The sequence below is a fragment of the Lagenorhynchus albirostris genome, chromosome 7 (assembly GCF_949774975.1).
Source record: "Lagenorhynchus albirostris chromosome 7, mLagAlb1.1, whole genome shotgun sequence".
Lineage (NCBI taxonomy): Eukaryota > Metazoa > Chordata > Mammalia > Artiodactyla > Delphinidae > Lagenorhynchus > Lagenorhynchus albirostris.
The window spans coordinates 51,204,635-51,230,744 of NC_083101.1; the positions used below are offsets into that span (position 1 = coordinate 51,204,635).

The 26,110-nt window shown below is 38.7% G+C and overlaps 1 protein-coding gene across 2 annotated transcripts in view; it reads left to right on the top strand.

Annotated features, from left to right (window-relative positions):
* Positions 1–26,110, top strand: part of DOCK8 (dedicator of cytokinesis 8) — a 223,446-nt gene that overhangs the window by 24,916 nt on the left and 172,420 nt on the right. The window contains exon 1 of one of the 2 annotated variants that reach the window (XM_060155015.1): positions 24,915–25,036. The exons of the other annotated variant lie outside the window; for it this stretch is intronic. Coding sequence (XP_060010998.1) covers positions 25,029–25,036 — 8 coding nt within the window. The 5' untranslated portion in view covers positions 24,915–25,028. Of the gene's footprint in view, positions 1–24,914; positions 25,037–26,110 lie in introns of those variants that run through there. 2 annotated transcript variants of the gene reach the window in all.

Sequence of the window (26,110 nt, forward strand, 5' to 3'; positions counted from 1 at the left end):
TTAATGCTTCCCTGTATTTGAGGAATAAGATTTACTTACCTGGATCAGCTGCTAATCCTTTTCCTCTCAATCCCAAATTTATTCAAGTACTACCAGTTGGGAATTAACAACATCTAAAGGACAGAAAGGGGGAGGAAAACCAGTTTAAAAAACTAAGGACATTTGGCTCGGAGAGTTGGTAGTATGTGTATGATTCCAGGGAGGATTTTCATGAAGGATGGAGAAGGTCAACAGTGTGTGATGCAACAGAAAGGTCAAGTTAGAACAGGACTGGAAAGAGGTCACTGGCTGCCCAGTGTATCAAGGGCAGCTTCAGCACGGAAGCCTGAGAGCACTGGATTAAGGATGGGAGGGGGTGGCGGAAGGGGAGGCTGGGTGGTCAGGGGAAGGGAAGAGATAGGGAGCTTGAGGATGAAGGGAAGGTTTTCTTTTCTGATGGAACTGAGTTGAGCAAGTTTCTAGGAAGTAGTGAGGAGTCTGGAGATGGAGAGTGCTGGTTAAGATCGTATGTGAATCACTGATGAGGAAAGATCTTGAATAACATCTCTGTTCCAGGTACCTTTTCTGCCTTCTCCATTCCACATCCCCCCACAATATTTAGTGCATTAACAGATTTTGGATTTCAAAGGGCTTCACTTTTCATGTGTTTGAGATTTGTTCCTTGGTGAAACATGAAGAGACAAAACTCTACACAAAAAAAGAGAATCATAGTTGATGAAAAATCAACCTTCAGTAGTTGATCTTAAATCTTTTACCATTGCTAAATGTATTTGAATTACCTTTGGAACGTATTCCAAGACTACTTACTGTGGAAGGATTAATGATGTCGGAGCTGGGTTCAAAGTCTCAATGACAAGCTAAAACCTGTTCTCTTCCGTAGTCAGGTGTAAGGTTTAATATCCCTTCTTCAGAAAGCTTTCACATGCTGGGCTTTCCATTGCTAAGCTGCTGGAACAGGAAAATGCCAGAAATTTAACTCTTAGAGCAATTATGTTATGCAAGTTTCTTAACCTTTGTTGGCCTCAGTTTTCTAATTTGTAAGGTGAAGATAATACCTATCTCATAGGGTTGTTGTGAGGATTAAGTGGGCTAATTAAAACAATTCCTTTCAAACAGTAAGCACTCAATAAGTGTGAGCTAGCCTTATAATTGTAGCGATTGTAAGCTTTTCTAGGTTACAAGGATTATGGATACTAATTACCTCTGGTAATGGTGAATGACCAAGTTACCTGTTAATAGTGAATTATTTTAAGGATACGACACAAAGTAAGGAGAACAGGAAACTACTTAGCACATTAGGTCGGCAGATCCAAGGGAAATGTTTTGTTTTTTTTCTCTTGCCAATCCTTACAAACTGTAGATTACATATGAAAATTCAGATTTCCAGTAACACTAGGCATGTTACTCCAGTGATGGCCTGGAGCAAAGTAGTCCCTCACTTCTCCAGATGGGTCTGCGATCTCAGGTTTGCCAAGGTTAGTGCCAATCCCTACTACTAGTTACGGGCCCAGGGCCTCCATGTAAGGCTGTTCAGGTTGCTCACTGCACAAGGCACCGAGCTATGGAGCCAAATAGGGGCTGAATTCCTACAACCTGCAAATGGCATTTCTTATAGCCTGACAGATTTGGGGCTCAGGGTATCCCTCTTTCCTTCTTTTCTTTATCCACTCCTCCTTCCTCCTCTACTAGAACCATTGACATCTTTTCATTTCATGGCTTCTGCTCACCTATGGCTTCTACTGCTTTACGATTTCTGCTTTTGGCGTCCTCTTTGTCTCTATACCTCTGCTGACACCACCATGTTTAGAAGGTCAACTAATTTGCCCCAAATCACACAATTAATAGGTGATGCAGCAGGATTTGTTCCAAGGTTATCACTTGTTAGAAAATGATTACTATATAAGTTAGCATCAGGATATTGAAGGTAAATTTCTTATTTGATTTTTTTTATTAAAAAAAAATCCTGGGCTTCCCTGGTGGCGCAGTGGTTGAGAGTCCGCCTGCCGATGCAGGGGATACGGGTTCATGCCCCGGTCTGGGAAGATCCCACATGCCGCGGAGCAACTGGGCCCGTGAGCCATGGCCGCTGGGCCTGCGCGTCCGGAGCCTGTGCTCTGCAATGGGAGAGGCCACAACAGTGAGAGGCCCGCGTACCACAAAAAAAAAAAAAAAAAAAAAAAAAAAAAAAAAGGGCATTTGAACACTTTCAGGAATTATAACTGCATACTCATGCTTTGAGCAAAGAGGGTGGGTGTGGCCAAGATTTTGAGATGTGTTCAAATGCAAGAGACTTTTTTTTTTTTGGGCTGCGTTCAGTCTTCGTTGCTGTGCGCGGGCTTTCTCTAGTTGTGGCGAGCGGGGGTTACTCTTCTTTGCGGTGTACGGGCTCCTCATTGCGGTGGTTTCTCTTGTTGCGGAGCACAGGCTCTAGGTGCATGGGCTTCAGTAGTTGTGGCACGCAGGCTCAGTAGTTGTGGCTCATGGGCTCTAGAGCGCAGGCTCAGTAGTTGTGGCGCACGAGCTTAGTTGCTCCGCGGCATGTGGGATCTTCCCGGACCAGGGCTCGAACCCGTGTCCCCTGCATTGGCAGGCAGATGCTTAACCACTGCGCCACCAGGGAAGCCGCAAGAGACTTTTAAAACACAAAGTGTTCTAGAACTGTAGGAAGTTAAAGCTAAGAGTTATTCCTTTGTCAAAGTTCAAAAATAAAGCTATTTTCAGGAAAATGCTTTTCCTTGTGTGTTTAATCACTGGGAACTGCATAGGAGAGCAGTTTAATAGGAACCGTGGCATCAACAGTAAGATACTTCTTAATGTAATAGCCAGACCCAGAGTAGAATTTGCAAACCCTTGGCACACATAGGGGTGACTGAAGAAGAATTTGGTCATCAGGAATCTCACTGAGACATGCAATTCCATGCCATCACTTGGTGTGGATTGAGATTTCTGAGCAAGATCATCCTTTTAAATGCTCATGGACTCTGCAGAAAATATGAGGCCAGAAAATGAATAATTCCCAACTCTTACTATTTGGTTACTGGCCAATATTCTGGCTTAGCTGAGTACATGCCTTCTGAAGCAGATCCTGTAATTATGCAGCACTTACACTGCAGTCCATCCCACTTATGTGAGCCATATAAACTTTCTGTTATTTTTTTTTCCTGTAAAAAATCCTCCTTTTCCGTCGTTCCTCCTTTCTCTTTTCTCTTTCTTAACTTTTGTAATCTGAAGCCCTGAACTTGTTTACATGGAGTGAGGAGGAAAATATTTATGTAGGTTATCCTGGGAACTTTGACCTTACTGCCTTGTGGATAAAATCATTCCCCTGCTGGAGGAAGTGGGAAATTACAGATTGGACCACAGAGACACACATTCTCCTCCTAGTTCTGTCTGAGTGAGCACCAAGTATGAATTACTACCTGAGATTTAGTTGTTGGTCTAATAGCAAGCTAAGTTTCTCTGCAGGTTTTCCATTGGCTTTGAGGTCATGAGGCAGTCCTTCCTGTTCTCAAAGTGTGCCTAGAGGGACAGCATCTGAACCCCTGAGGCTGTTGAAAGTGCAGATTCTGGCGTTGCTCAGACTCGTGAATCGGAATCTCTGGAGGTGGGGCCCAGACACCTGCACTGTTTACCAGTTTCCTAGCTGATTCTTATGTACACTTAAGTTGGAGGCTCACAGCTGGAAGAAAAAGGATTCCAGGACAGAGGCAGCAAAGGAGGTGTTCAGTTTGGTCAAGTTAGCCTTGTTTTTATGTTATTAACTTGAATACCAGAAGATTTTTTATTAAAGTTTTCTAAAAAAAGAAAAAAGTCTCAATACATGAAAGGAAAGATTGTCACATACGTGCCCAATTATAAATATTTTGCATAATTTTCTAGGCATCTAGACAGAATGTCTTTAGGTCATCCTTATTATTTTGAGACTCTCTGGACTGTTTTGATTTTAAGACAAGTAATAAGAAAGAATCATCAATTAACGGAGGAAGAAAAATTTATTTATATACAATCCTTACTTTTCCCATTTGTCTCTTTAAGAAAAGTTCATGTAACTTTACCATGCATGTCCTCTGGTCTCTTCTTATTTCTCAGTATTAAGAATATACCCAGTAGTATAAATTTTGCTATACTTTTATACAGTAATTATAGTATCATTGTTCTAATATTGCACATGGGGGAAATACCACATAAGAAACCTCTTCCCGGGAATTCCCTGGCCATCCAGTCGTTAGGACTCCATGATTCCTGGTTGGGGAACTAAGATCCTGCATGCCGCGTAGCGTGGCCAAAAAAAAATAAAAGAAATCTCTTCCCCCCAAAATTAGATGAGCTCATGTTTTTAGCCAGTATTCTTGACTTAAAATACTTCTCGGTCCATAACTCAGGCTTTGAGATTTTGACAAAGCAAATACTCTAATAACTGTCATCTTAAATAACTGTTTAGTGCACAGAATATGCTCGCAGTTATTAAGAAGTAATTTTTTTTGAGGGTGAATACGAATATTTATTTTTGTAATAATTTTTTTAACATCTTTATTGGAGTGTAATTGCTTTACGATGGTGTGTTAGTTTCTGCTTTATAACAAAGCGAATCAGCTATACATATACACACATCGCCAATTAGGAAGTAATTTAAGGGACTTTTACTTCTGCATATATCACACTAACATGACCAAGACTTTAGCAAGGGATGAATAAAAACTTATTTTTCTAACTACATAGAAATTTCATTAAGGATACAGCCTCAGGATTTTTATGGCAAATAGTGGATGGAACACAAGAACGAGGCTCTTTCTACCCGAGGCCAGCAGGAAAGAATATTTGCAAATTGATAAAGGGCATGGTGGTTTCCTGGAAAATGATGGCGGAAGACTGGGCCTTGCTTCCGGAATAGGGTGACTGCTAAAGCTAAGTGAGTGTAAATATGCCCATTCAGCAAGAAAAAAAAAAACCTGGGAGAGGAAGACTTGACTTTTTAGGTCAGAACAGGCTCTGCATCAGAACTTGACCCAGTCACCCAATTCTTCTCTATTTCAGTGTCCTTTTCTGTAAAATGGGGGTATTACTTATCCCATGGGAGACGTGTTATGAGGATGGATTTGGCTTTATAGAATATGCACGATACTAGGAACTTATAGAGAAATAAAATTTAGAAGCCTCCTTTGCTTTCTGAGTGGCTAGATTTGCTTAGTTGAGATGAGACTGGTTGCCTTCCCTTTTTGAACAATTTCCCCTCATTTTGGCCGTCTCCTCCCCTCCCATGAAGGCACCCAAAGATTCCCTTGCCTCAGACACCTACTGTCATGAAACCCATGAGCTGAAAAATCACTGAACAGGGCAATGCTTGGTACCCACTAATGGTGCAGAAGCTCAGGTATCACTGCACATTCAAATATCAGCTTCTTAAGGGCAGGGACTTTTGTCTGCTTCCCTCACTGTAGAACCTTGAACAGGTAGGTGCTCAATAAATATTTGTTGAAAGAATAAATCAATGTCGGACTTCCGGGCTTACATCTCATCTTTCCTTTCTACTCATCTCAACTAAGAGATTGTCTTCATTCTGCATCTTTCCTCACCTTGCTCTTTCTCCAAAACATTCCCCCTTCTAGTCTCCACTGCCCCTAGATTCAGAGCTTTTTCCTAAAGTAAACAATAGTTCACTATTAATAGCTTAATAACTTAGAAATGGTGCAGTTTCTTTGGTTTAAGAAGCACTGTTCCCATCCTCCAATCTAAAATAATTTTTTTTTTGCGGTACGCGGGCCTCTCACTATTGTGGCCTCTCCCGTTGCGGAGCACAGGCTCCGGACGCGCAGGCTCAGCGGCCATGGCTCACGGGCCCAGCCGCTCCGCGGCATGTGGGATCTTCCCGGACAGAGGCACGAACCCGTATCCCCTGCATCGGCAGGCGGACTCTCAACCACTGCGCCACCAGAGAAGCCCTAAAGTAAAATTTGAGGAGATGGTTTGGGACTGGGGAAGAGGGACTGGGGAAGGTGATTATTTTGGGGTGCGTTAACAATTTGTATAAAGTGGCATGTTTTAGTTAAATCTGGCTGTGTAGGAATTTAAGCATCATTAAATGAATGTCTGTTAGAATCTTGATCTTCAAATTAACTAGCTAGGCAGAGTTAGTTAGACTGAGAAAGGGTGATCAGATGGCAAAGTCCAAAGTCTGAGGGAGGATGAGTACAAGGCAAGGGAAGGCTGGCAGGTAGAGCTGGGATTTGTCTGCTACAAGAGACCTGCGGTTCTCAGACCTGAGGGTGCATCAGAATCACCTGGAGGGCTTGTTAAAACACAGATTGCTGGGCCCCACCCCGGAGTTTAGGATTCAGTAGGTCTGGGATGAGGTCCAAGAATTTGCATTTCTAACAAATTCCCAGGGGAATGTTGTTGGTCTGGGGACCACACTTTGAGAACCATTGCAATGTAGGGCACAGAAGAAGATACAACCAATCTTACAGTCCGTTTGTCCAGCACAGATTGAGGCTGTGTTCAAGGCAAACCAAAACTTTCTCTCTCAGTCACCTCAATAAATTAAACTAAATTCCACTTAATGTAGGAAACTCACAAAAATGGAGGGAGTTAAAATCGCCCCATTTTATCTTATGGTAAAAGGCATTTGAACTTCACAGCTGCAATTACCTTGGGTAGCAGAGGCCAGGGGGCTCTCAGGATCTTTCTGAAGGAACTGGGACAAATAACTTAGATAAATCACAGATCAGAGTGGAGAAATGAGGTGCTTTTTTAAACCAGTGGCACCCAAAAAGGTTTGTTGAGTTTAACTGAATCCAGATAGATCAGGAAGTGGATACAAGGGCTTAAACAAAGTGTACTGAGAACACAGTTTTATTTATAAATTGCAGGAGACTTAGAAACAAAATAATCATGGTGAAGGGGGCCCTCAAGAGACTCTTAAGATATTCAGGTTCATTCTTGTGTGTCTCAGCAGAAGAATTTATATTACTCAGTAAGTTGACACATGGGAGGTTAAAAATGTGTGTGTGTGTACATGATTTGTTATAAGATTATGGCAACTACAGTACAGACACATTGGAAAAAGAAAAGAGAATAGACGGGAAAAACCTTTATTATCCTGCCTCTCTAACACAACTGTAAATAGTATTTCCTTCTAGTGGTTTTTCTTCTGTATATTTTTTACTAGTGCACTTAAATTTAAATACACTTTTTGAGCTTACATAATCATAGTGACTAAGAGCACAGTCTTTGCAGTCAGATAGCCTTGGTTTCAAATCCTGACTCCAGACATTTCCAGCCCTGAGTTTTGCGTTTGTTAAATTTGAGAAGATAAATTCAGCTTAGAGTGTTGCTCTGCGGATTCAGTGGGATGGTATGCATCAGTGCTCAGCACAGGGCCAGGCATCATGCAAACACTTGATAAATAGTGGCATGGTTTTCTGTCCTCACTAAAAGGCTGTGTCAACTTTCCACAGTCCTAATAACTGGGAAGTTTTTCTCAACATTTAGAACCGTATCTATTTTTATTTCATGAGTTTGGCAAAATTTTATTCCATAAATTATTCTGTGGTTCAGACACTGCTTTGAGGATCTTTTATGAACAGCTTGTCGAGAGCCCTTATTACCTGGGTTTTCTCAAAGAGTAGAGTCATCAAAGAGGACTCAAAGCTAAAAACATAAGGATGACTGTGCTTGAACTGAGAGGTTGGTTCAGTTGCTCTTTAGCTAGGTTGTGTGGCTTCGCTCCAGGACCACAGATTCTGACCACACCATTGCAGGTACCACATACAGCCATCTAGGTGATGGGTTGCTAGGGAGATGGGTGAGAAACCGTAGGTGGAGAGGTATTGATCTCTCACTCCTACTGGAAAAACAACCCCTAGCTCAAACCTGGCTAAATTTACATCTGCAACCTGACCTGTCATTTCTGCTCCAACCTGATTATCCAGCTGCCAACTTGACCTCCACTTGGAGTCCTTTTCCTTGGGACCACAAACTCAGTATATCTAGACCAAATCTTCAGCCTGATGGAAGATAACCAACCATATAGTCCTGAGTTTTACAGTTGCCCTGTAAACGAAGGGATTAACTTTGTTAGATGACACCTTCCTGTCCACAAAAGGCAAAAAAGCTCCTCACTGAAGACCTTGGTTTTGTTTATCACATAAACAAATCTTGACTCTACAGGATAGTTGCAGATAACAATAGGCAGAATAGCCAATTCATTCATTAATTCCTTAAATTTGATGGAACCATTCTGTACGTTCTCTTATATTGCTGGCTAGAGAATTAATTGGTAAAATACTATGAAGGACAAACACACAAACCCTTTGACCCAGCAACTCCACTTCTAGGACTATATTCCACATATATATTTATAAATGTATGAATTAACACGTGCAATTTACTGAATGTCATTTGTGTTGGTAAAAATATAGGAACAACACAGGAATGTAAATTGGTGTGGCCAATTTGGAACACAGTATGGAAGTCCCTCAAAAAATTTTTAAATGTTGCCATTTGCGACTACATAGATAGGTCTCGAGGGCATTATGTTAAGTGAAATAAGTCAGAGAAAGACAAATACCATATGATCTCACCTATATGTGCAATCTAAACAAAACAAAACAAACCATAGATACAGAGAACAGATTGGTGATTGTTGGAGGCAGTGGGTGGGGAGTGAGCAAAACTGGTGAAGGGGGTCCAAAAGTACAAACTTCCAGTTATAAGATAAATAAGTCATGGGGATATAATGTACAGTATGGTGACTATAGTTAATAATGCTGTGTTGCATATTTGAAAGTTTCTAAGAGAGTAGATCTTAGAAGTTCTCATCACAAGAAAAAACTTTTTGTAACTACGTATGTTGACAGGTGTTAACTAGACTTACTGTGGTGATCATTTTGCAGTATATACAAATACTGAATCATTATGTTGTATACCCGAAACTAATATAGTTTTATATGTCAATTATACCTCAATTAAAAAAATTGGAAACAACAAAAATATGTAAAAGAGACTAGTTGAGAAATTATTGCCAATCTATATAATAGAATACGTATGCAATTGTAGAAAGAATGAGGCATTCTTATGTCCTTACCTATTAAGTGAAAAAAGGCAAATGCAGATCACCAGTGGATGATAAACAGTTGATGGATAAACAGATTGTGGACGGGATAAACAGATTGTGGTATGAATGGATAAATCATGAATGATAAACAGATTGTGGTATATCCATACACAATGTAATACTCCATAAAAAAAAGAATGAACTATTGGTCCACACTACAACATAGATGAATCTCAAGTATTGTGTTCTCCTTTGTGTAAAGAAAATGGAGGAAAGAATATATACATGTATTTGTGTGTGTACTCTATATGCACAAAAGGTACACAAGAAACTGTTATGTGCATTGTCTATGGGGAGGGCACCTGCATAACTGGCAGACAAAATTATGAAGGAGATATTTTACAGTGTTCTTTTTTAATACTTTTTATATTTAAAAATACAAAAATATTACATACTCAAAATAAAAATAGAATAGTTTATAACTATTGCTATGTCTAGGTATTATATATAATTTTTCTCTCTTTTTTAGTTTTTAATCAGTTTTGAAAAATCCATTTATTCAGCCTATGTGCAGAAACATAAAGGAGATGATGCTTAATTTTATGCCATTGGCAAAAATAAGCAAATATTTAGAAAGCTAGTTTGTTTTCATTGATTTCTAGTTTAATTCCACTCTGGTGTCAGACTACCTGATCTATATGATTTCTGACCTTTGAAATTTGTTGAGATTTGCTTTATGGCCCAGGATGTGGTCAATTATGGTAAATGGTTCACTGTGCACAAAAAGAATGTGTACTTTGTCATAAGATGTTGTGTTTTCTATATAAGTCAATTAGATCAAGTTTATCATGTTCAAATCCTATATATCTCTAATTTTTTTAATCTACATGTTCTATTGCTTACTGAATGAGGTATGTTAAAATCTTTCACTGTAATTGTGGATTTGATATTTCTCCTCTTCTACAGTTCTTGTTTTATACATTTTGAGCCTTTATTACTTGGTACATACATATTTATAATTGCTATATCTTTCTGGTGAATTGATCCTTGAACATTTAGGAAATGTCACCTTTGTAGTCATGTGTCTGCCTTAAAGTCCTTTTTGTCTGGTATTACTATAGCTACACAAGCTTTCTCTTGGCTATTTTTGCATAACTTTTTCCCACGACTTTGTAAACAGTTCATCTAGGCATTTACCCAAGAGAAATGAAAGACTATGTCCATATAAAGACTTACACATGAATGTTCATAGCAGCTTTATTTGTAATAGCCAAAACCTGGAAATAACTCAAATGTGCATCAACAGGTGAATGGATAAACGAATTTTGGTATAGTTATGCAATGAAATACTTCTCTGTAATGAAAGGGCATGAACTACTGCTATACACTACAGCATAGATGGATCTTAAAATAATTATGCTGGGTGAAAGAAGCCGGACAAAAAAGAGATATATCGTCTGATTCCATTTATATAAAATTGTAGAAAATGCAAACTAGTCTATAGTGACCAATTGCAAATAGGTTACCTAGGGGGAGGGAGTGGGAAAGATTAAGAAGAAGCATGAGGAAACTGTGATTGCAGTGATAGTTTCATGGGTGTATATCTACATTAAACTTATAAATAGTACACCTTAAATATGTGCAGTATATTGCATGTCAAATATACCTCAATAAATCTGTTAAAAATAAAGTATGACTCTTGTTAAGTAGCATATGGTTTTTCTTTTTAATTGACATATAGTTGATTTACAATGTTGTGTTAGTTTCTGGTGTACAGCAAAGTGATTCAGTTTATATACTGTTGTTTATCTAGTTTATATATAGTAGTTTGTATCTGCTAATCCCAAACTCCTAATTTATCCCTCCCCAACTCCCTTTTCCCTTTGGTAAACATAAACCTGCTTTCTATGTCTGTGAGTCTGTTTCTGTTTTGTAAATAAGTTCATTTGTATCATATTTTAGATTCCACATCTAAGTGATATCATATATTTGCCTTTCTCTGTCTGGAGTACTTCACTTAGTATGATAATGTCTATCCATGTTGCTGCAAATAGCATTATTTCATTCTTTTTTATGGCTGAGTAATATACCATTGTATATATGTACCACATCTTCTTTATCCATTCATCTGTCAGTGGACACTTAGGTTGCTTCCATGCCTTGGCTATTGTAAATAGTACTGCAGTGAACATTGTGGTGCATGTATCTTTTCTAATTAGAGTTTTCTCCTGATCTGTAGCTTATAGTTCTTTTTAATGTAATCTGATGGTGTTTGTCTTTTAATTGGAGAATTTAACCTAGTTATATTTAATGTAATCACTGATATATTTGAATTATTTTCTTTTTCTTGAGCCTTTTCCTTCCTAAAACTTACATAACTTATCTCAAATATGAGGGTAATACAGCTTATCTGCCTATTTCCCTAGGTTATTTTGAGGAGTAAGTGAGATCGTTATACATAAAAGTCTCAGTGTGTTATAAATCATTACAGTTTTCAGTTTCTTTCTTGGTTTTCGGAAATGAGCAAGATGAATCCCAGGTAAAATTCTGAAGTACATGTCCGTTTCTATTAAAAACAGAAAGGTTTATACTTAGGCAAATCACCTGGCACTGACCTAACAACATTGCTATACTTTGAAACTGTGTATGACGTCCTATTTCTTTAACGTTTGATCCCCTTCACCCATTTCTTTCACCCCACACCCACCACTGGCAACCACTAACCTGTTCTCTGTATCAATGAACTTGATTGTTTTGTTTGTTTTAGATTCTACATATAAGGGAGATCCTGTGGTCTTTCTTTAGATTCTACATATAAGGGAGATCCTGTGGTCTTTTCTCCTCTTTCTTTCTGACTTATTTCATCTAGCATGATGCCCTTGAAATCTATCCATGTTGTCGCAAATGGCAAGATTTCATTCCTTTTTATGGCTGAATAATATTCCTGTGTGTGTGTGTGTAATTTCTTTTTATTAAACAGCTTTATTGCAGTATAATTGCTTCACAATGTTGTTAGTTTCTGCTGTATAACAAAGTAAATGAGCTATGTGTATACATATATCCCCATATCCTCTCCCTTTTGCGTCTCCCTCCCATCCTCCCTCTCCCACCCCTCTAGGTGGTCACTGAGCACTGAGCTGATCTCCCTGGGCTATGCAGCTGCTTGCCACTAGCTATCTCTTTTACATTTGGTAATGTATATATGTCAATGCCACTCTCTCACTTCGTCCCAGCTTACCCTTCCCCCTTCCCGTGTCCTCAAGTCCGTTATCTACGTCTGTGTCTTTATTCCTGTCCTGCTCCTAGGTTCATGAGAACCTCTTTTTTTTTTTTTATATTTCATATATACGTGTTAGCATACGGTATTTGTTTTTCTCTTTCTGACTTACTTCACTCTGTATGACAGACTCTAGGTCCATCCACCTCACTACAAATAACTCAATTTCATTTCTTTTTATGGCTGAGTAATATTCCATTGTATATATGTGCCACATCTACTTTATCCATTCATCTGTCGATGGACACTTAGGTTGCTTCCATGTCCTGACTATTGTTAATAGTGCTGCATTGAACATTGTGACACATGTATCTTTTGAATTATGGTTTTCTCAGGGTATATGCCCAGTAGTGGGATTGCTGGGTCATATGGTGGTTCTATTTTTAGTTTTTTAAGGAACCTCCATACTGTTCTCCATAGTGGCTGTATCAACTTACATTCCCACAAACAGTGCAAAAGGGTTCCCTTTTCTCCACACCCTCTCCAGCATTTATTGTTTGTAGATTTTTTGATGATGGCCATTCTGACTGGTGCAAGGTGATACCTCATTGTAGTTCTTCTTTTTCTTTTTTTTTTTTTTTTTGGCTGTGTTGGGTCTTTGTTTCTGTGCAACGGCTTTCTCTAGTTGTGGCAAGCGGGGGCCACTCTTCATCGCAGTGCGCGGGCCTCTCACTGTCGTGACCTCTCTTGTTGCGGAGCACAGGCTCCAGACGTGCAGGCTCAGTAGTTGTGGCTCATGGGCCTAGCTGCTCCGCGGCACGTGGGATCTTCCCAGACCAGGGCTCGAACCCATGTCCCCTGCATTAGCAGGCAGACCCTCAACCACTGCGCCACCAGGGAAGCCCCTAATTGTAGTTTTGATTTGCATTTCTCTAATGACTAGTGATGTTGAGCATCCTCTCATGTGTTTGTTGGCAATCTGTATATCTTCTTTGGAGAAATGTTTACTTAGGTCTTCTGCCCATTTTTGGATTGGGTTGTTTGTTTTTTTGCTATTGAGCTGCATGAGCTGCTTGTATATTTTGGAGATTAATCCTTTGTCAGTTGCTTCGTTTGCAAATATTTTCTCCCATCCTGAGGTTTGTCTTTTCATCTTGTTTATGGTTTCCTTTGATGTGCAAAGCTTTTTAAGTTTCATTAGGTCCCATTTCTTTACTTCTGTTTTTATTTCCATTACTCTAGGAGGTGGGTCAAAAAGGATCTTGCTGTGATTTATGTCATAGAGTGTTCTGCCTGTGTTTTCCTCTAAGAGTTTTATAGTGTCTGGCCTTACATTTAGGTCTTTAATCCATTTTGAGTTTATTTTTGTGTATGGTGTTAGGGAGTGTTCTAATTTCATTCTTTTACATGTAGCTGTCCAGTTTTCCCAGCACCACTTATTGAAGAGGCTATCTTTTCTCCATTGTATATTCTTGCCTCTTTTATCAAAGGTAAGGTGACCATAGGTGCATGGGTTTATCTCTGGACTTTCTATCCTGTCTCTTGATTGATATTTCTGTTTTTCTGCCAGTGCCATACTGTCTTGATTACTGTAGCTTTGTAGTATATTCTGAAGTCAGGGAGCCTGATTCCTCCAGCTCCGTTTTTCTTTCCCAAGATTGCTTTGGCTATTTGGGGTCTTTTGTGTTTCCCTACAAATTGTGAAATTTTTTATTCTAGTTCTGTGAAAAATGCCACTGGTTGTTTCATAGGGATTACATTGAATCTGTAGATTGCTTTGGGTAGTATAGTCATTTTCACAATGTTGATTCTTCCAATCCAAGAATATGGTATATCTCTCCATCTGTGTGTAACATCTTTAATTTCCTTCATCAGTGTCTTATAGTTTTCAGCATACAGGTCTTTTGTCTCCTTAGGTAGGTTTATTCCTAAGTATTTTATTCTTTTTGTTGCAGTGGTAAATGGGAGTGTTTCCTTAATTTCCCTTTCAGATTTTTCATCATTAGTGTATAGGAATGCCAGAGATTTATGTACATTAATTTAGTATCCTGCTACTTTACCAGATTCATTGATTAGGTCTAGTAGTTTTCTGGTAGCATTTTTAGGATTCTCTATGTATAGTATCATGTCATCTGCAAACAGTGACAGCTTTACTTCTTCTTTTCCAATTTGGATTCCTTTTATTTCTTTTTCTTCTCTGATTGCCATGGCTAAAACATCCAAAACTATGTTGAATAATAGTGGTGAGAGTGGGCACCCTTGTCTTGTTCCTGTTCTTAGAGGAAATGGTTTCAGTTTTTCACCACTGAGAACAATGTTGGCTGTGGGTTTGTCATATATAGCCTTTATTATGTTGATGTAGGTTCCCTCTATGCCCACTTTCTGGAGAGTTTTTATCATAAATGGGTGTTGAATTTTGTCAAAAGATTTTTCTACATCTGTTGAGATTATCATATGGTCTTTATCCTTCAGTTTGTTAATATGGTGTATCACATTGATTGATTTGCATATATTGAAGAATCCTTGCATGCCTGGGATAAACCCCATTTGATCATGGTGTATGATCCTTTTAATGTGCTGTTGGATTCTGTTTGCTAGTATTTTGTTGAGGATTTTTGCATCTATGTTCATCAGTGATATTGGCTTGTAGTTTTCTTTTTTTGTGACATCTTTGTCCGGTTTTGATATCAGGGTGATGGTGGCCTCGTAGAATGAGTTTGGGAGTGTTCCTCCCTCTGCTATATTTTGGAAGAGTTTGAGAAGGATAGGTGTTAGCTCTTCTCTAAATGTTTGATAGAATTTGCCTGTGAAGCCAACTGGTCCTGAGCTTTTGTTTGTTGGAAGAGTTTTAATCTCAGTTTCAGTTTCAATGCTTGTGACTGGTCTCTTTATTTTTTCTATTTCTTCCTGGTTCAGTCTCAGAAGGTTGTGCTTTTCTAAGAATTTGTCCATTTCTTCCAGGTTGTCTATTTTATTGGCATAGAGTTGCTTGTAGTAATCTCACATGATCCTTTGTATTTCTGCTGTGTCAGTTGTTACTTCTCCTTTTTCATTTCTTATTCTGTTGGTTTGAGTCTTCTCCCTTTTTTTCTTGATGAGTCTGGCTAATGGTTTATCAATTTTGTTTATCTTCTCAAAGAACCAGCTTTTAGTTTTATTGATCTTTGCTATCGTTTCCTTCATTTCTTTTTCATTTATTTCTGATCTGATCTTTATGATTTCTTTCCTTCTGCTAACTTTGGGGGTTTTTTTGTTCTTCTTTCTCTAATTGCTTTAGGTGTAGGGTTAAGATGTTTATTTGAGATTTTTCTTGTTTCTTGAGGTAGGATTGTATTGCTATAAACTTCCCTCTTAGAACTGCTTTTGCTGCATGTAATAGGTTTTGGGCCGTCGTGTTTTCACTGTCATTTGTTTCTAGGTATTTTTTGATTTCCTCTTTGATTTCTTCAGTGATCTCTTGGTTATTTAGTAGCATATTGTTTAGCCTCCATGTATTTGTATTTTTTACAGTTTTTTTCCTGTAATTGATATCTAGTGTCATAGCATTGTGGTTGGAAAAGATACTTGACATGACTTCAATTTTCTTAAATTTACCAAGACCTGATTTGTAACCCAAGATATGATCTATCCTGGAGAGTGTTCCATGAGCATCTGAGAAGAAAGTGTATTCTGTTGTTTTTGGATGGAATGTCCTATAAATATCAATTAAGTCCATCTTAATTGACTTTATTGTATCATTTAAAGCTTTGCTTCCTTATTTGGTTTCATTTTGGATGATCTGTCCATTGGTGAAAGTGGGGTGTTAAAGTCCCCTATTATGATTGTGTTACTGTCGATTTCCCCTTTTATGGCTGTTAGCATTTGCCTTAAGTACTGAGGAGCTCCTATGTTGGGTGCATCTATATTTACAATTGTTATATTATCTTCTTGTATTGATCCCTTGATCATTATGTAGTGTCCTTCTTTGTCTCTTGTAATAGTCTTTATTTTAAAGTCTCTTTTGTCTGATATGATATAAGAATTGCTACTCTAGCTTTATTTTGATTTCATTTGAATGGAATATCTTTTTCCATCCCCTCACTTTCAGTGTGTATGTGTCCCTAGGTCTGAAGTAGATCTCTTGCAGACAGCATATATACGGGTCTTGTTTTTGTATTCATTCAGGCAGTCTGTGTCTTTTGGTTGGAGCATTTAATCCATTTATATTTAAGGTAATTATAGATATGTATGTGCCTATTACCATTTTCTTAATTGTTTTGGGTTTGTTTTTGTAGGTCTTTTCCTTCTCTTGTATTTCCTGCCTAGAAGAGTTCCTTTAGCATTTGCTGTAAAGCTGGTTTGGTGGTGCTGAATTCTCTTGCCTGTAAAGGTTTTAATATCTTCATCGAATCTGAACGAGATTCTTGCTGGGTAGAGCAATCTTGGTTGTAGGTTTTTCCCTTTCATCACTTTAAATATGTCCTGCCACTCTCTTCTGGCTTGCAAGGTTTCTGCTGAGAGATCAACTGTTAACCTTATGGGGATTCCCTTGTATGTTATTTGTCACTTTTCCCTTGTTGCTTTTAATATTTTTTTTTGTATTTAATTTTTGATAGTTTGATTACTATGTGTCTTGGCTTGTTTCTTCTTGGATTTAACCTGTATGGGACTCTGCGCTTCCTGGATTTGATTAACTATTTCCTTTCCCATGTTAGGGAAGTTTTCAACTATAATCTTTTCAAATATTTTCTCAGACCCTTTCTTTTTCTCTTCTTCTGGGGCCCCTATAATTCGAATGTTGTCCCAGAGGTCTCTGAGACTGTCCTCAATTCTTTTCATTCTTTTTTCTTTATTCTCCTCTGTGGTAGTTATTTCCACTATTTTATTTTCCAGGTCATTTATCCGTTCTTCTGCCTCAGTTATTCTGATATTGATTCCTTCTAGAGAATTTTTAATTTCATTTATTGTGGTGTTCACCATTGTTGTTTGTTTGCTCTTTAGTTCTTCTAGGTCCTTGTTAAATGTTTCTTGTATTTTCTCCATTCTATTTCCAAGATTGGGATATCTTTACTATCATTATGGTGAATTCTTTTTCAGGTAGACTGCCTATTTCCTCTTCATTTGTTTCGTCTGGTGGGTTTTTACCTCGCTCCTTCATCTGCTGCATATTTCTCTGTCTTCTCATTTTGTTTAACTTACTGCGTTTGGGGTCTCCTTTTCGCAGGCTCTAGGTTCGTAGTTCCCCTTGTTTTTGGTGTCTGGCCCCAGTGGGTGAGGTTTGTTCAGTGTCTTGGGTAGGCTTTCTGGTGGAGGGGTCCGGTGCCTGTGTTCTGGTGGTTGGGGCTGGATCTTGACTTTCTGGTGGGCAGGACCGCATCTCGTGGTGTGTTTTGGGGTGTCTGTGAGCTTAGTATGATTTTAGGCAGTATGATTCTCTGCTAATTATACTGCTAATTAGGCAGTATAATTCTCTTGGTATGATTCTCTGCTAATGGGTGTGGCTGTGTTCCTGTCTTGCTCTTTGTTTGGCATGGGGTGTCCAGCACTGGAGTTTGCAGGCCATTGGGTGGAGCTTGGTCTTAGCATTGAGACGGAGATCTCTGGGAGAGCTGATGTTAATTGATATTACGTGGGGCCGGGAGGTCTCTGGTGGTCCAATGTCCTTAACTCGGCTCTCCGACCTCGGAGGCTCAGGCCTGACACCAGGCTGGAGCAGCAAGACCCTGGGCTGTGTGACTTAGGATAGTTGTTAAATAATTCTGCATTTCAGTTTTCTCACCTGAATAAAGAATATCTGATATGCTTTCAGGGTGCAGTTCTGGGTATCTGTATAATTGCTTTATCCATTCAGTCATTGATAGGCACTTAGGTTGTTTCCATATCTTGGCTATTGTAAATAGTGCTGTGGTAAAAATGGGGTTGCATATATCCTTTTGAAGTAGTGTTTTCATTTTCTTTGGATAAATATCCAGAAGTGGGATTGCTGGGTCATATGGAAGCTCTATTCATAATTTTTTGAGGAAACTCCATACTGCTTTCCATAGTGGCTGCACGAATTTTCATTCTTACCAACAGTGCACAAGGGTTCTCTTTTCTTCACATCCTTGACAACACTTGTTATTTGTTGTCTTTTTGATAACAGCCATTCTAACAGATGTGAGGTGCTATCTCATTGTGATTTTGATATGCGTTTCCCTGATGACTAAGGATGTTGAGCATCTTTTCATGTACCTTTCTTTTTTTTGGAAAATGTCTATTCAGATCTTCTGCCCATTTTAAAATCAGATTGTTGTAGGAGTTTTTTATATATTTTTGGATATTAGCCCTTTATCAGGTGTATGATTTGCAAATATTTTCTTCCATTCATCAGGTTGCCTTTTCATTTTGTTGATAGTTTCCTTTACTGTTCAAAGACTTTTTGGTTTGATGTAGTCCCACTTGTTTATTTTTGCTTTTGTTGCTTAGGCTTTTGGAGTCAGATTAAAAAAATCATTGCCAAGGCCTATGTCCAGGAGCTCATTACCTGTGTTTTCTTCAGGACTTTTATGGTTTCAGGTCCTGTGTTCAAGGCTTTATTTGAGTTTAAATGTACGCTTCTACTTTTTTTTTTTCTATTTTTCAATCTGTCTCTTCTTTCCATAGAGGTTACAATCCATACTTGATTTACTAAAATTCTAATCTTAGTGTTTTTTATCATTTCATAGACAATGCAGGAACTTTAGACTATATGAACTCCATTTACCCCTCCCACCTTTTATATAATTGTTGATATGTATTTTAAGTCTATGTGTATTTTAAATTCCACATTATTATCCTTATTTTTTACAGTCATTATCATTTAGATTTACTCACATATTTACCCTTTTGATGCACTTCATTGCTTTCAGCACTTCTGTGCTTCCAACTGGGATCACTTTCCTTCTGCCTGAAGAACTCTCTTTACTATTTCTTTTAGTATGGCTCTGTTGGTAATAAATTCTCTCAGTTTTTGTTTATCTGATGAAATCTTTATCCTTTATTTATGAAGAATATTTTCACTGGGTAGAAAATTCTATATTGGTAGTTGTTTTCTTTCAACACTTTAAAGATTGACATTGCATTGGTTTTGGACTTTACTTTTTCAGTTGAGAATTCAGTTATTACTCTTACTATTCCACTTCCAAGGTAGTGTGTGTTTTCCCCAAATGTTTTTTAAGAGCATTAAACTTTCTCTTTGGGGAACTTCCCTGATGGCACAGTCATTAAAGAATCCACCTGCCAATGCAGGAGACACAGGTTAGAGCCCTGGTCTGGGAAGACCCCACTTGCCACAGAGCAACTAAACCCATGCAGCACAACTACTGAGCCTGCACTCTAGAGCCTGCGAGCCAAACTACTGAACCCGCAGGCCACAACTAGTGAGCCCATGCACCACAACTACTGAAGCCCATGTACTCTAGGGCCCGTGTGCCGCAACTACTGAACCTGCGTGCTGCAATTACTGAAGCCTGTGCACCTAGAGCCTGTGCTCTGCAACAAGAGAAGCCACCACAATGAGAAACCTACACACCACAATGAACAGTAGCCTCCACTTGCTGCAAGTGGAGAAAGCCTGCACACAGCATAGAAGACCCAACACAGCCAAAAATAAATAAATAATAAGTAAATAAATTAGTTAATTAAAATTTCTCTTTGATTTTCAGCAGTTTTACTATGATGGGTCTAGGTTTGATTTTCTCTGTATTGATTCTTTTTTTTTTAATGTCTTTATTGGAGTATAATTGCTTTACAATGGTGTGTTAGTTTCTGCTTTATTCTGTATTGATTCTGATTGGTGTTTGTAGAGCTTTACAAACGTTGGTCTTGGTTATTTTTGTCAGCAAGTTTTCTTTAAATGTTACTTCTGCTCCTGTTATGTCTCTCTTCTTCTTTCGGGACTTCAGTTTACATATGTTACATCTGTTTCTTTATGTCTCAACACATTTTTCTGGAGAACCCCTTTTTAACAACCAGTTACAAATAAAAAGCACTCAGTATTTACAGGTGTTCTTTTAGGTGATTATGCTGCCTCACTAGTAGGTGGTGATAATGGCAGGAGAAAAACTAACTTACAAGGTGATATCTGGGGGCTGTGGGGAGGAGATCCCTTAGGGAATCACTGAAGACACTGAGTAATCCTTCTTCTCTGGGCTTGCTGCAGGAATCCTCAAACACTGCAGTCATCTAATAAATGCAGAGGAATTTTCCAAGTGAAAGGGATCTGGGCCTCCCCTGTGAGGGAGAAACAAGTTCCACAGCTTGTTAATAGGGGCAAACTTCTGTTTTTAGTCATGTTTCCACCTGTTGAATCATCTTTACAGAAGTTGTACATTTATGGCATGTCTGTTTATGAGAAGAGATGGAAAATATGAGAAACTCTAAAACTTGAAATATTTATTTTGAAACCTCAGCATGATGAACTTCTGAGGAATTCATTGCTCAAAACGTATGCATGTATGTATATGCAAGGATGGAGATAGATATAGAAATAATAGATAATATTATTTATAGATATATAAATAATGTATAATATTATTAATACATATATAATATGATATATATATCTATAGCTGTATATTATATATTACATAACATTATATATTATATAAGTATAGATTTTGCCACAGAAATTCATTTTGTAGCCTTTTAAATTTAAAGATGTACTTCACTAAAAGTATCTGAGGATGCATCTCAGAAAAAGCCTTAGATTATTTTTATATGGTCAACTCCAGGAACTACTCACTCTTGAGCCAGCTCTGTGTTTTCAGACGTTATCCATGTCCCAAACTGTGATCCAACCCTGTGTTTTTTACATCATTCAGAGCTAGTTTTTCTACATACATACAGCAGATTTTAAAAGCTTTATTATTGTTTTTATACAGCACTGCCCTAAACTTATAATTCAGGAAGTTTGGGGGGTAACATTCTTTCACCATTTACTTGGTGTAAATCATTTCTAGTTCTGAACAGTGCCTCTTTGGCAGGGTTTAATTATACAGTGTGCTTGTGGCTACATCCATATATATGCTACTGACAAATGTCTCTAATTATTATTTGTTACCAGCTGTGTACTTTACACTGTAGTTGTTGAATGTTTTATAGTCAGTTGTTAGTTACTAAGAGTAACTATATGTAAACTAAGAGTAAATTATACGTTTGCTTTTCTTTATTCCACTCCTTTCACTATTGTTTAAAACATGTCAGATTCAGGAAGACCCTAAACCTCTTTAAACTCTTATAGACAAGGTTTTTTTCTTGAATCAGTTTTAAAATCCTCCCAACCATTTTGGCTGCTGGCCATATCAGCATACAGTGTGAAAGAATTTTCTTTTAGGGATGACAGCCAGTGAGAAGCCTTCTGGGGCTGTTCGGTTTCCTAGCAGAGCTGCTGGTGTAGATGACGGTGCCGATCGTTCCACTTGGAGAGACTTAAGCATCTTTGCCAGTTAGAGCTGGAAAGGTGCCCAGGAGATCGTATAGCCCAGCCCCTTCATTTTACATGTCATGAAACTAAAACCCAGCTTGGTTAACTGATGTACTTGAATTCAAAACAGCTGGCAAATGGCAACGCTCAGGGCTAGGTCACTGAGTTCACACTCGTTTTCTTTGCTCTTCTAGCTATGTCTGTTGTAAAGAAACAGGGCAGCCCAAATACTGTCCTATTAAAATGTAGGGTTAAAATACTTGAAGTAGGAGTATAGAAACCTAATGTCTAGATGTCATGAAATGGTTAAAAAAATGCTTGAAATGCATTTTTTTCCCCAATCAGGCCTGTTCCTACTGATTTCTTTTTTTCCAAAATATGGTTCCAAAGTCCCCTTTTCCTGGAAGCCTCCTAAGCATTCTGAGACTGAGTTAGTAACTCCCTCCTCTTTGCTCACAAGGCACTGTGCACATTCCTGTGTATAATACATGCTTATCATGTTGTATTATAATTATTCAATTATCCATCTTCCCTCCGCCCTCCCACCGACTGGACTGAACTTCCAGGAGCAGCAGCAGTGTTTTCTTGGACTTCAAGTCCCTAGCACTTGGCAGAGAGTCTGGCACTGTGTGTGCCCTCAGTGTTTTTACGAATGAATGAATCAGCCAACCACTCCTTCATAGACTTGCCCCATCAGTGAATCTTATGCTTTCTTGGACATGAAAATCATCTGGAGGGGCTGGTTAAAAATGCATTTTTCCAGGCCGCACCACAGGAGTGGGGCAGGGTCTAAGAATCTGCCTTTTTCCTAAGCAGCTGATGATTTGATGCAAATGACCCGTAGTCCACACTTAGCAAGCTCTGCCCAATCATTAGTTCCACTGATAATCAGTTCCAGCTGTATACATCACAACAACCTGTCCATCTGAATAAAAATAGAGAGCTTTGCTACCCACCCCAGTCTACCATTCTGACCCCAGAGTAGGGGTATCGACATTTGCAGAAATAAAGAAGATAATATTTATAAAGCATTTCAAGTTATTAGAAGAAGGCTATCTTGGCTCATCAGGGAAATGTAATATAAATCTGGCATCATAAAAATTATCTTAGACATGTTGAATTTGATCTGAGACTCAAATGCAGAGGAAATAAAACCCCCATGTAATACCTGCATGGACACCACACCTATAGGAGCTCTTTCCCTGGTTGGGTTCTCTTATTTGTGTTCCGTATCAGTAAATTTAATAGCTGATATTTACATAATTTTTAAAAATCCCCAGTAGTGCATCTATGCCTGCATGGCACTTTATAGGTACACACTATTTTTTTAAATGATGACTTTAAGCAACTTTATAGGAGAAAGAGCTGAATTGGGTAGTTATTAAACTCCCTCTATATAACTACCAGAAACATTTCTGAACCTTCTGGTATATTTATTTATACATATATTGTTGAATATTAGTATTCAATTCTTCATATTACTTTTTACTTTTAACTTCTTTCTTTATGTACATTTCCATACAAATATTTAAATGGTAAAATCATATTTCATGTATTTTATGCTGTTATGTACTTAGTGTTCTCCCTAATGTTGGATGCATTGGATTGCATTCAATTGCATTGGATTGCATTCAATTATCTGCTATCATATACAGAGTTCTTATGTTCATTTTGTTCAAATTATATTTTTGTCTGTATAAATTCCATGGGGTATATTCCCATGAAAGAGTAACGACAGTTTTAGAGTTCTTGTCACATGTTACAGTATTATTTTCCAAAGACACGACACCAATATACAACCCCACAGGGGTTTTCCCACAGCTTGACCAACATGTAATTTTATCATTCCAGCCTGTTTTTGCTAGTTTAAATGTGCGTAGGGCCTCTCCACAGCTATTTTATTTTGAAGTTCTTTAAGTGAATACAAAGCAATTCATTCCACGTGTGATGATTCAGTGTTTTCATTTTAAGGAAAAACAATTCATCTCCTTATTTGACGGTTTTGAAGGGACAGGTTTAATTGCCTTTTGTAGGATTGATTCTGCAGTGATAGGAAATAGGCTTGGGGCAGGCTTGACATGTCAGGGAAAAAGATGAGTTATATAGCTCTGAATCAGGAAGCGTATGTGAAGGATTGAAACAAGGAACTCCAGCTGTTTATGCAGGGCTGGGGAGCAGGAACATTCTGATGGCATTTGATGACAAACGTATTGCAGGGCTTCCCTGGTGGCGCAGTGGTTGGGAGTCCACCTGCCGATGCAGGTGGCGCGGGCTCGTGCCCCGGTCCGGGAAGATCCCACGTGCCGCGGAGCGGCTGGGCCCGTGAGCCCTGGCCGCTGAACCTGCGCGTCCGGAGCCTGTGCTCCGCAACGGGAGAGGCCACAACAGTGAGAGGCCCGCGTACCGCTAAAAAAAAAAAAAAAAAAAACGTATTGCAGCTTTGTTAGACAGCCAACTGTACTTCAAAATGAAAGCAAGAACCTGTACCTCCTGCCGTTCTGTGATTCTCTCACGATGCCACTTCATGTTGGCGTGTTCACTTTCAAGAACGTTTTCAGATATTCCCAATTCAGGTAGACCCCTCTGGTCTATGACAGGAAAGGCTTGAGAATGGTCAGAAAACTAGAACTCATTATTTGAGAGGCCCTGGGGGGAAGACCTGGAAGCAGAAATCACAGGAGCCGTCAGTCTTATCTGTGAAAAGTCAGCCCAGTCACAGAAAAGGACTTTGCTTGGATGTCTCTGCCCTTCGTGACTACGGTCACCTTCTGAAATAAGCAGATAAGTGATTGCTCTGCTGGCTTGGGTTCCTGTGATGCCAGATACAAGATACAATGTGGTTTATGCAAGATGGGCCTTTTGTTTTGGATAGTTGCCTAGGCTGTTGATTTTTTTAGAAATGGTGACTGCCAAACTTGTAATGAAAATGAGCGTACTGAGCACCGGGGATCAAAATCTGAAAGTATTCCTCCATTCTTGGTCATGCTAAATTCTTGCCTTCACTCTTGTCTCTGTAGAATACTTACACACACACACACACACACACACACACACACAGCACACATTCATATCTCCATCAGCTTTATTTAGAAATAATTCAGGTACCACACAATTCACACATATACACAATTCAGTGTTTTTTAGTATATTCACAGAGTTGTGCGTGCATCAGAACAATTAATTCTAGAACAGTTTCATTACCCCTAAAAGAAACCTCAGTCCCATTACTCTATAGATTTGCTTATTCTGGACATTTCATATAAGGAATTATACAACATGTGGTCTGAATGTAATGGTTTAGCTTCTTCGACTGAATGTAATGTTTTCAGGGTTCATCCATGTTGTGGTATGTATCAGTACTTCTTTCACTTTTTTATTGCTAAATGTAGTCCATGTATGATATACCACATGTTGTTTATCCATTCATCAGGTGATGGACATTTAGGTTGTTTCCACATTTTGGCTACCGTAAATAATGCTGCTATGAGCATTTATGTATAAGCTTTGTGTGGAAGTATGTTCTCCTTTTTCTTGGATATAAACCTAGGGGTGGGTTTGCTGGGATATATGGGAGCTCTGTGTTTACCTTTCTGAGGAACTGCCAGACTGTTTTCCAAAGCAGGTACACAATTTTACATTCCCACCAACAATGTATGACTGCTTCAATTTCTTCATGTCCTCACCAATACTCATTACTGCCCATCTTCTTTTTGGTTTATCCACCCTAGTGGTTGTGAAGTGGTAACTCATTGTGATTTTGATTTGCATTTCCTTGATGGATAATAGACTACTTACTCCTTATCCTAGTATTTTCTCATACTTTAAAAAAATAGAGAAAGAAAATACTTCGGGAAATGAAGGAGTACAATTACTACGGGCTGCTGTAACTTCTCTGGGGGTTCACATCTCATTGCATCATAGTGTAAAGGGGCCACTGCTGACAAGAATGTGCTCCAGCCATTTTCTTCCTTTCTTATGTCCATTCATCATTCAGGATCCTGGAAAGGAGAGAGAATTGTCTTACGTTGGGCTGTGTGCCCATCCCTTTGATTTGTGGTTATGCCTGTACAACGTGAGTGTGCCAGTCCTGAAAGGAGATTGAGGTGCTTTTGGGTTGGGAGAATGGATGCCACAGGTGCGGCCAGGACAGGTTTCCTGCCTCTTTCCTGCATGCACCACATTACTAAGATTGGGAGCCAAGCAGGTCATGTCAGAAACCTCATCATGCAGAAAAATTAATAATGATGCCCTAGCATACTTTATAATGGAGAAAATATAATAAGATTTACTTATAATATTTAAATATTTTCAGTTATAATTTTAAAAACGTGTATCTCTCTTTGTTGGACATGCAGCATGTTTCAAATAGGGTCTCATTTGATCCTCAATAATGCCAGTTTCTAGTTATTTTCTATAGTGG